This window comes from Hippichthys cyanospilos, chromosome 13 (genome assembly GCF_059441005.1).
Source record: "Hippichthys cyanospilos isolate Australia breed blue-spotted pipefish chromosome 13, RoL_Hcya_1.0, whole genome shotgun sequence".
Classification (NCBI taxonomy): domain Eukaryota; kingdom Metazoa; phylum Chordata; class Actinopteri; order Syngnathiformes; family Syngnathidae; genus Hippichthys; species Hippichthys cyanospilos.
Window position 1 is genome coordinate 9,076,525 of NC_142381.1, and position 11,753 is coordinate 9,088,277.

Sequence of the window (11,753 nt, forward strand, 5' to 3'; positions counted from 1 at the left end):
GCTCCATCATGTGTGGATGCTAATGAATATTTCACAGGTGGAAATTCAATGTGACCTGATGGCATTCAAAGGTTCACATGTAGCACAAAAATGCGTATTGCTCCTGACGGGGTTTGAGGCTATCTGAGCAGGTTCTGCAGACCCACGAGGGTTGTTGGAGTTTCTGATTTTAAGGTGTGCGTGTGCGCGTTTGTGTTTGCATGTGTGTGGGAGCGGCCCGGGACTACAGAATAGTTTTCCAAAATACTCCGTGGAGACGCTTTGATGTGGGCGACCGGAGGCTTGACGGGTAGTGTTACAAGTCATCAGCCATAATTAGAACTGCTGCCGGGTGTACTTCTTCGTCAGACTAATTGTAAAATTTTCGAATCCATCACTCAGTTTGTCTAAAGCAGTGGTTGTCAAACATTTTACCTCGTATCGCTTCAAAATAATTCACTCTCCAAGTAAGTAACCATCATGGCCAAGTTTAAAATACAGTAGGTCTAAATATTCATCAAAAAGACGACATAGGTTTTGGTCAGGTTTTATGTGATTATTTAAAGTTACAAAGCAACAAATTGATCCAGACCTACAGAGGAATCTGCAAAAGAAAAAAAAATGTATATCCGTTTTACACCATCACAACACAGCCAGAAGCAGCAGAAGTAAACGCAGCCTAATTTCTGCTAGGAGGTGTAGGAAGCTAATGTGAAGCCAGATTCATGTACTGTAACAACAATAATGTCTGTAAGTTGTTAATATTTTAAAGCAGTTTGTTTTCACTTGTTTCAAACCAATGCTCCACTGATCTCACACTGGGATAGATTTGTTTAAAAAATAAGACAGTTTGGATGGACTTTTTTTCCCTCCTCAATGCATTTCTGAGGTATTGGGACACGGTATCGGCAAATCCTTACCTTCAGGCGATCCGACCTGGTGTCAGACTCGGCGGTGATCGGTGATTGGGACATTCCTAGAATATGCAGTACATTTAGTAACATTGAAAGCTAATGCAACTTTATGCAGTTTGAACCTTAACACTGTGTTGAATATGGGAATAAATAAATCAAGAACAAATGTACATAAGATAGGATGCACTATAGAATCATGTATGTTATGTTGTGTTGTGTACAATACAGTATATTTTATTGGATGTTTGAAATATTACTCAAAAAAAATATGGTCTTGCAACATTTTTTTTTCTTGTCAGATTGTTCCCCACAATTACTTTGTCAGCTAACCGCAAAGTTCTCATATATCAAATTAATATGACAAAGCAATTATGTGGGAAATGTGCTACACATTATTGTATAATTAAATGACGTATTGCAAACTACAAACTTTATAAACATGTTCTTAAATTAGCTCCACTCTGTCAATGAAGGAATTGAAAGTTCCCCATTGTGACCCGTGAGGATATGCAGTTCTTGGTTATATATAATTATCTTGCAACGTTTAGTAAATACATTGTTTTGTATAATAACAATGTGTTTATTTTCAGTTAGAATAGAATAGAATAGAATAGAATAGAATAGAATAGAATAGAATAGAATAGAAAGCCTTTATAGAGCTGATAAAGCAAATGTGGGGCACAATTGCAAGTTTGTGTGCTGAAGAATACATATAATTAAAAAACATATGCACAGTAACTTAAAAACTGCATTTAAAAAAAAGCCAAAATTTACATAGATTTTAAGTGAGTTTTGAGAAAAACCTTTTCGGGGTGTCAATTTGTCAGAATCAATAAAGCTATCCAGCACAGGAGAGCACTTTTGTTGTTAATATCATAGCTGGCATTGAAATAACTCAATACAAAATTTTGTGGTGCAAACAGTTAATTTCAAGCTGCTGTGTAGCTCCAAGGCCGCCATGACAGAGCCTTAAAGGCTGGAAAGAAAAAGTGCCAAAAAGTAGGGCCAGGCGGGCTAATTGGAATTAATTGTCCGCTCTCATTTGACCCAAGGCGTCGAGGAAATAAGCGTTTGAAAGGAGAGCGGGGAGAGGTAACAGGGCGGAACAACTGAGGACGAGTAGGGTGACGCAAACAGGAGGCCCGAGGTGTGTCAGTCAGAGAAAAACTGGCAGGGTGGCTAAAATCGTTGTGCAATCCATAATTCACACCTGTTAAACTGCGGCATGTTTCGTCCATAATTACACGCATGAATCACCGCCTGTTGTCTGGGTGTCATGCAGCGTGAGACAGGCAGTTTGCAAAAGGATGACAGAGAATATGTTCGCGTGTGTGTGTGTGTGTGTGTGTGTGTGTGTGTGTGTGTGTGTGTCTGTGAGCATGCGAGTGAAAGCAAGATGATGAGAGGCTGGTGAACATTCAGTCCCTTTTTGTTGAAAACCACCTTTCAGCATCAATTTTCTCTGTTTGAAACCAGAGTTAGAAGCACCGGAGCGTTTTCAGTGCCCCTATGAAAAAACACACATGCGTGCACATACACACATAATATTACACCATGGTACCTTGACTTACATATAAGTTTATTTTTTTCCAAGACCAAAATCATAACTCAATTTACTTTTGCTTTACTAGTACCATTAAAATAAAATAAAATGCCATTCAAACCAAAAGAAAAATAGCACAGTAGAACACACACACATACACAAAAATTAGAAGTGTAGCAATTCATCAACAATCCGTTAATTACCAAAATAATAATTTTTGTTCCTTTGATTGAAAGGCTAAAATTAGATGGAAAAACTCTGAAGGTCAGATGTCATATATACTGGGATATTCACGTGAAGCCCATTCACATTAATACCATTTCTAACATATAGCACCTCATTAGACTAAAGCAAAAAGATTTATAGTCAAAACGCATTTTTGTAACACACAAACTGTGCATGTTTGTGTGTGAGAATAGAAGCCATTCATGCCACCATCCTGCGCTATTAAGTGAGGTTTTATTTGAAGGCAGTGTAAACCTCTGACAGCCAGAGAGCCCTAAAAAAAGAGTGGAAACGGAAAAAGCTTTATTGGCAGTGTTAGATGAGTGCACCGTCAGTGTGTAAACAGACGAGGCCATCGCCATAGAGACAAAGCAATACAGCGAAATATTGTAAGACAAAAAAAACGACTTTAAACAATCACGGCGCAGCAGCTGAAGCAAAATTTGGAATTGAAGGCCTTTGCTGTTGTGATTTTAAAACTCCTGAAATATTTGAAGGATGAATGACCACACGTGTTGCTGTCCAAACACTTTGAATATTTGTGCATATCTTCTTTGCAGTTCATCACATTCACTTCGCGTTCTTATTGGCTGCTGCCATGGTCTCCACCGTGAGGTCGTCCCACAGCTTGGCTAGTGAGAGGAGTTCAATTGAGAGCACGTACGAGCTCACCAAATTTCTCGAGTACCAGCTCAAGGAAATCAAAGATGTCTATGTAAGTTATGTTTGGTTTGTTTTATCTACAGTACCTGACTTTGATGTGTTGTCAACTTCCATTATAAATCTTTACTTTTTTTTTTTTCAAATGTGCAGTGTTTGCATTAAAATCAGACTACATACCACTTTAAATAGCTCAGCACCACAAGTTTATCATTTTGTCAAGTTGTTATTGATGTATTTGTAATATTCAGTGTTTGTAACATTGTATTGTATTACTTCCTAAAGGCTCAGATAACATTTTCAAAATCATACAGTACTCATTTCAACAAAGTTTGTAATACACAAGCTTGTAGAAGCTGTGGTGGTACTACTTCAAGCTAATTTTTTTGGTGTACATGTTCCTTCTTTGAAGAAACGCATATCACTCTTCTTTATCAAAGTTGATGTCGGAATATTTTTTTAAGCGAAAAATTTCCATTCATCGAGATCGACAACTCTCACGAGCTCTTCAATTTTCACGTTAGCCTTCTGGCCTCCCACCCACAACAGGAACCTATCAGGCCATGCCAAACAGAATGACAGCCAATCAGTATCCACTTCAGGATATGATTGTCCTTTGTTGTCAAAGCCCCAACAACTTATTTAAAAAATAACGCTTTAGCTATGATGGATCGTGATTAATCCGGGAAACCATACCTATCTATAATTAATGTGCTAATTTTTCTTGTTCTACAATTAATACCTTTGAAAACACTATATTTTTCCACTTATACCATCAAACTGAAAATTACATTTTCAATGCTCAGATAACGACAAATCACGGCTCATCTTACGACCATCACATGACAAGACACCGAAAACAGGTGACTGTGATTGGACGTTTCCTTGAGCACAGATGAAAACTTTTTCGGTTAACAACAAATGGAAAAAAAAAACTAGGTTTTGTCATTTGTTTTATATTTTAGTTTTTTATTGGTTGCAAATTGCTAAATAAATGAAGTATCCCTTTAATCAAAAAACAAGTCCTATTCAATTCGTTTTGACAGTCTAATTTCTTTTCACATATGATCCCCCTTGAATCCATAAGAAATTCTGAATTCAAATGAAAATGTAACTCTTTTTAAGCTGATGTGGTCATGGTAAATTAATGTTGGAAGAACTGCAACACAGAGAATCACATTTTATTTTTAATCATTTTACCACATGAGCGCAACAGACCAATGTTACTTCTGGAGAATTACTCATGGGAATTTTGGAAGTTCAAAGATTTATTGACATAAAATACCTTGGTGCCATTTCTGTGTCAGTTTATATTATTTCTAATAGTTTAAGCAGATACGTCACATTGGGCTGCATTTGTGTTATTTCAAACATTTAGTGCACATATGTGTTTCTCAGACAATGGAAGCATTTTGTTTTTGGCGACCCTCCTGTGGGTCTTGATCGCGACTTGCCTGCACATCTGTTTGGTTCCGCTTAATGTACTTGACAAGATCTTAAATTCTTCAACTTGACTCTGAACTTTGTGTTTGTGCGTCTGCCCCCTTAGTTGACATACCTCGGCCCCCCGTTCAACGATAAAGATTTTTCCCCGCCCAGGCCCAATAGCACGGCTCTCTCCTTGCCCAGCGCCGCCACCCGACTGGAACTGTGGCACGGCCTGGAGAACCAAGCCCGTCTGGCTCAGAACCAGAGGGCCTACTCTGTCCTGTTGGCGGCCGTGAGGGAGCTGGCCCGCTCCACCCTCTGCCCTTCCCTCAAGACCTCCCTGCTGCACTTCTGCACGGGCCTGGACGGTCTTTTGGGCTCCATATCGGCGCTGATGACCACCCTGGGTTACACCCTCCCGGAAAAAAAAGCTGGCGATCTTCAGAGGGGGGCGGGAGGAGACCGCCCGGCACCACTGATCAGCAGCAGCTCCTACAGGTCCAGAACCAGGGTGAGGACAGGCAAACGGGGCCGAGGGCAAAAAGAGGGCGGCCTCGGAGTGGATGTGAAGCGGGGAAAAGCGAGGAGGCGACCGGAGACGGCTGCAGATGGAGAAAGGAGCGGCGGATTGAGGGAGAAGTCCAGAGGGGAGAGGAGGAGAGGGAGGAGGGAAGAACCAGACACCTGGAAGTGGGACTGGGAAGAGGAGGAGCGAGCGGTAGGGACGAGAAGATGGGGGAGGAGCTTGTTGAGTCTCGGCGAAGAAGCGGCTGAGGAAGCGGAGCAGCTTGATTCTTTCATGGAGGGATTCAGCTACAACCTGCAGTTCCTTCACACGGGCACGCTCGGGAAGGAGGACATCATTGCGGACGGAGGGAAGACCCTGTTTGTGGACTTCTCCTCGTCGCATCATCATCGGCCTCCTCGCTCCCTCCTCCCCCCTCCCCCCACGCTCTCTCTTCTGTACCAGTTCAGGCCTGGCGAGGAGCACCGGCTGGTCACCACACCTCCGACGCTGCCACTACACGGAGGCCCCTCCTTCCTCTCCTCCTCCTCGTCATCATCCTCCGTGCTCCTATCCGTGCGGCCGGCCATGAGCGACTTTGCCAGAAAGGTGGAGAGTTTTTGGATTTTGCGCGAGCTACAGAGCTGGTTGTGGCGTTCGGCCAAAGACTTTAACCGCCTCAAGAGGAGACTGAGAGGCTGAGATGTGGCAACGCAACACAAAAACACACAGGGTGCAGTGTGGACCTTGACAGTATTTGCACTAGGAATGGGCATTGACTCCATTTCCCTGATCGACTACAGGAGAAATTAGCGATCAATGAATCTTTGTCTTGTTATTATCGACTATACACATCGAAATCTGTTTTAACTGGACAGCAGTACGAGTCAAAAATCCTTTTAAAGTGGCCTGGCAGTGAATGAGTTAAAACATATTTCCAAGACCGGCAGGGGGTCGAATCGTAGCATGTTATAATATAATAATATATTATATAATATATAATATTAAGTTGGATAGCACAACGTCAAATCTTATCAAGGTTTGTTACCTTGAAATTTTGAGTTTATCCAACTTTTTTTGTGTGTGTGTATTAACGGCTGTCTATGTGCCTTGCAATTGACTGGCGACCAGTCATAACTAAAATCACCTGAGATGGGCTCCAGCTCACTCGTGACCATAATGAAAAAATCCCTACGGAGAAGAGATGGACAGGAGAACATCTTTTTCAACGCATGAGGTGTATTTCCCAGAATAAGACTCGTATGTGATCGAGAATGTAGGCTACATTCTTCATGAAGCTTCATTAAGCACTTCTGCCTTTTTGAATCAAGCGTGCCATCTATCAGAGACAAAAAAAAAAAAAAAAAATCACAACTGTTTCATGAAGCTTCATTTGTCCATCAGTAGATGTAGCTAAACTTAGATGATGCTCATGCTGGCCTTTTTTTTTCTTTTTTTGAATCCTGTAAACCTTTGCTAGTGTGCATTTTACTTGTGGTGCTGAATTGTATCGGCGGCTCATAATTTTAGCTCACTGGTAGGGCTCTCAACCCAGGACATAAAAGGTGGATTGATCAGTGTGGGCATCACAGATGTAACACTTTGCTGGTGCCAATAGGTGCACACACTTTTGAGCAAAAATATCTAACAGCAGTAGAAGACATTAGTGGAATCAGTGGAAAACACGTACAAAATAAGACAGCAATTGTTTTTTTGCATCTTTAGTGTAATAAGTTCTAAAGCATACAAGGAGCTTATGATGGGTATTAAGGATATTAAATGAAAACTCAAATTTCCATAAATGCCTTTGTTATTTCATAAATGAATGAGAAAATGAGGTTCATTTGGCAGGTCACCAAAGACACACACAATTATTTGCACTGTCGCACACATTCTAAAGCTGGCCTGAATTACCGGACTTCATGGTTCGTAGCTCACCAGAAATACTGCTGCAGGTCGTTACACAGAGGCACAGACAGGAACACACACACACACTCGTGGGTCAGCTGAATGACAGTGCAGTCATTGAGCAAAAACAGAATCAGTGACACAACCGGTGTGAATCAGCAAACATTCATCAGAAATGTTATGAATGAAGAGTAGACAAAAGGAGCTCGGCGGAAGAGCAGGAGGAGGAAAGCGCCAGAGGGGTGAACAAGTCGCGGACGAAGGGGCAGAAGTGGAGAAGAAAATGAGATGAGTCAGTGGACGAGCGCAGGGAAGAATGGTCACAGGGCGAGAGCAATGCTGAGTAAGCACAAGTCGGCTGGTCACTTACAGTAACTGTACAACGGGGCCATACACTATGACCAGACAGTGGCAGTGGCACATGCACACACACGCACACACACGCACACACACACACACACACACACAAACACAGGACACCCTTTAACCCAATCCATTCTAGGATATAACATTTTACATGTGTGTGTGTGAAAATGAATTATTAGTCTACAACTAATCTGTTATCACATTAATCAATAACAAATGTAATAATCAAGTATTCTTTTAGAGCCATTATTCAACTTAAACTTGTCCTCCAATCCTCCAAATTCAGTACATATTCTGATTTCCCCAGTCCTTTGTCATTATAGGCTAATTATCTTATTTGCCAAGATTTGCTTTTAGTTTAGGAAAACTGTGAACGAACCATTAAATTTATTTAAAAAATACAGTACAGATAGATAGATAGATAGATAGATAGATAGATAGATAGATAGATAGATAGATAGATAGATAGATAGATAGATAGATAGATAGATAGATAGATAGATAGATAGATAGATAGATAGATAGATAGATAGATAGATAGATAGATAGATAGATAGATAGATAGATAGATAGATAGATAGACTGGAACCCAACATTAACAAAATGCACAAAAAATATGCAGGCCAAAAACACTCACAGTACATTTTTGGAAATTAAAAAAAAAGTTCATTTGTTGGAATTAAATACTGTAAATAATACTGAAGTATTAATAAAATTTTCAATATTATTTTGGGTGATAGGATGGATACAGTATGCTGTTATATTATGCAATGAAACAAAATGATTTGTAAGTTAATGAATACTGTTTAATGTGCAGAGTTACAGTTAAGGGTCATTTTGACCATATTCTGTGAGAAAAAAAAAAGATAGCCATAAAGCCATAAAAATCAGTTTTAGTGCAAGAACAGGTTCCCCTAAGGCTTGAACACAGCGCAAACATTGCTCAAAGTTATATCTCGGATCATTTTACGGTTATCAACCACGAAGTTTTCATTGGCTCTAACATTTCGGGCTCAGCAAACACATGTGATCCAGAAGAACTAAAACATGACGCAGCCTGATGGAGGTCATATTTAATACGTGAGAAACTCGACGCTCGACTATAAATCTTTACCGCAGGTATTTTTGACGAGGTTATTGATAACCTCGCTTCTCAACAGTAAATTTTCTCTAACGCCATCTGTGCAATTGAGTGTTATGCATATGCGTGTTTGGGCTTCAGTGTTTATTGCTTTTTGGGCATGCTCAGAACATTCTAGAATGGAGGAGAGATGCCCTCTCATCTACTGGAAATAAAAGGACAGGAGTTGGGATTTGGAGACAGTTGTCTTGAAAGCACGGCTTGATGCAAAAAGACACAGACCTTTCCTTCAGGAGCTGACATGAAAAAATGAAGCTTCGAGGCGTGCCTGTGATAGTTTTTCACTCATTTGGTGGAAAGAAAGTTAGCGCATGCAAAATAAATTACATTTCCACAGCCCCTTTGAACCAAGTTGCCCTCTAAAGGAGTAGAAAAAAAAACAAGTGTTTCATGAAGCTTCATTTGTCCATTCAAAATGGTAACACACTCCTCTCTGTATGTTTGCTGTTCACATGTGAAAATGATTATTTATGGCTTGGCAAAAACTCACAGATGTCGTGATGATTTTACAATGTGCCTTTGTGACATGGTAAACGGTTATGTGACAAAAGTCTTGGGCCATTATTACATTAGTTGTTTTAATGATGATAGCATAATCATACACCATTATTTTTGTCTTGTTAAGACATACAGTAATCAGAAATCACATGCAAAAATTGAATGGGACAAAGTGAAGTGTAGATCATTCATAATAATGCTAGGGATGATGTAAACTTTTATTTTGTTAAATATGCAGGAAAAATATAGAAACTTAAAAAAATATAACAAATAATTGCAAACCTCTTAGGTATACTGTAATTCCTGTCAAATTTCCCCCAATTGTGTTGCATTTTAAAATCCCTAAGGCTGCAACTAATGATTATTCTATTAATCGATGAGTGCTGTTTATCTTGTCAATTTCTCTGAATCAGGTTTTAAAAAAGATGTTTTTATCTTGATTAAAAAGCAGGGCATTTGTTCAAACGGACACTGCAGAAAACACATTTTTGTATGATTTGGTGAGTTGGTTTGGTCCATTCAAATATTTGGCAAAATTGCTGATCAGTGTTTTGATTCAATGGAATAATCAGTCTACTTTCATATAAGACAAAAGAAATTTGTCAATATTTCCAGTCAGAAGAATGAAATTCTGAGCATTTGGGTAATTTTAGATCTCTAAACAATTAATGTTCAAAAGTCATTGTTTTCACTTCACTTAATCATTGCACCAGTAAAAATCACTTCTGAACATTAAAACAAGAAAGCTAGTGGTGGCCCAAGACATTTGAACAATACTTTATTGTATTTATTAAAAAAAAAAAAAGTTTATTTATTTTCATTCAGTGTGGAAAATACTGTATCAAAAACTCAAATAAATACTAGTTTTTGTACGCAATGTGATGTTTTTGATCATTGGTAAACCACTTTTACATTTACATTCAGGCAATGGTCAGAGATGTTTGGGATTTGAGCTGCTGTCTGGAAACAAAAAAGTTTGAATTTGTGGCCTAAAAATGGTGCGACACTTTGATTTGTAAGGTAGGGAGAAAGTTTACGATCTTTCTCTTTTCACCTTTCTTTCTTTGCTCCGCCTTCTTTTTTCACATCTCACGAAGCGCCTCTTCTCTGTTAACCATCCCTCGGAGAAGCTACATCCAGGGATTGACATCTGCATGGGGATAAAGATATCCCTCGTGATCCTGTCTTGTTGTGTCTTTGCTTCTCACTGTGCGTCCCCTCACACCCGTTTTGTTTGGCCTGCATACCCCCCTCCGCAGACTCTCGGTTGCTTTTATTGCTTTTACCTGAGCATTTTTCCCATGTGCTCTCTGACTCTCTATCTTGCGCCCCAGGCTGGATATTTAAGGATCAATGAGGATATCCCAGCTACCAGCTCCAAGGTTCACACCTGCAAAACAACCGCGCACCATCCCCGACACACACGAGTGAAGTGAAATGTGTGTGCGTGGACAATGCTGCTACTTTTCCACCGCACAGTAACTCCTCCGCTTATTACTTTGAAAGTGTCCCGTGGGAAAAGCGGAAAAACCACAGAGCTTTAAACACATCATTCAGACTGAGACATGCTAAGAAACAAGGGGAGGAGAATAGGGCTCCTGAATTACTTCTGTGGCTGAGGATGTCCGCCATGGTAAAAAGACAAATTTTGCTCAAGAGGAGATTGGGGTCAGTAAGAAAACAGGTGGTTCTCCGCTTGCCTAAACACACACTGACCTACATTTAAAACCTCAATTCTCATATTTTTCTGTAAAATTGCATTGATTTCTTCCAGTCTTCTTTTTTTAATGTCGCTTTTGTTGGCTTCACCAATTCCAGTAAATGGATTTGAATGTTGGATTTTTTTTCTTTCATATTATAATACAGCAATTAAATACTGTTTATCTACATCACATTTATTACACCACTAATGCAAATGTAAAATTCTAACCTCACACAAAGGCAGTATCAGGACAGTTATCCAAAAGACAAAGACAAAAATTTGCAAAGGCCCCCATCAACGCCGTATTGCCGAGCAGGAAGTGACTTCTATGCGTGATGTCATTGCTGACACATGACACATTACTCATGAGCGACAGTTGGGGATGTGGGGGGCGATGCTGACTGGGACATGACACATGTACACGAAAACACGCTCAAGACATATGTGGTGTGTTTTTTACATTTAGTTAGCAATGAATGAGCGGCTGCCACCAGTCAACAAAGACTGCTTTGTACATGCCTGCGTGTATGTGTGTAAGCGTGTGTGTGAATCATTGAGGATGTGTCAGAGCTCCTTCATGCAAAGCTCACTGACTTTCAATTGCCTCACCACATTCACGCTGATATGTAATACAGAAGGCCATGCAAGTACAGGCCAAAAAAAACACTTATCGCTCACATACACCAAAAAAAAAAAAACCCCACCAGAATCCCCTCATATTGAGTGAAAAAAAAATCCACTGCAGCAAAAGATCTCTCACTTAAACTTCTCAAAAAAAATCATATACAATATACAGCATTCTCATACTATTTCACGTGAGAGTAAGAAGGTAGATAATGAATGAGATTAGTAACTGCCCCATTTGACTGACGAGTTGAACTGCT

The 11,753-nt window shown here is 39.9% G+C and overlaps 1 protein-coding gene across 1 annotated transcript; it reads left to right on the forward strand.

Annotated features, from left to right (window-relative positions):
• Positions 1-3,259: 3,259 nt before the first annotated feature.
• Positions 3,260-10,039, forward strand: clcf1 (cardiotrophin-like cytokine factor 1). The gene is made up of 2 exons (XM_088432042.1): positions 3,260-3,376; positions 4,871-10,039. Exons 1-2 carry the CDS (start codon positions 3,260-3,262, stop codon positions 5,954-5,956), a joined length of 1,203 nt encoding a protein of 400 aa, XP_088288168.1. The 3' UTR covers positions 5,957-10,039.
• The last annotated feature ends 1,714 nt before the right edge of the window (positions 10,040-11,753 follow it).

Coding starts and splice junctions, on each gene's coding strand:
- clcf1 (XM_088432042.1), top strand. CDS start 3,260: ATGGTCTCCACCGTGAGGTCGTCCCACAGCTTGGCTAGTGAGAGGAGT. Junction 3,377..4,870: donor AGGAAATCAAAGATGTCTAT/GTAAGTTATGTT, acceptor CTGCCCCCTTAG/TTGACATACCTCGGCCCCCC.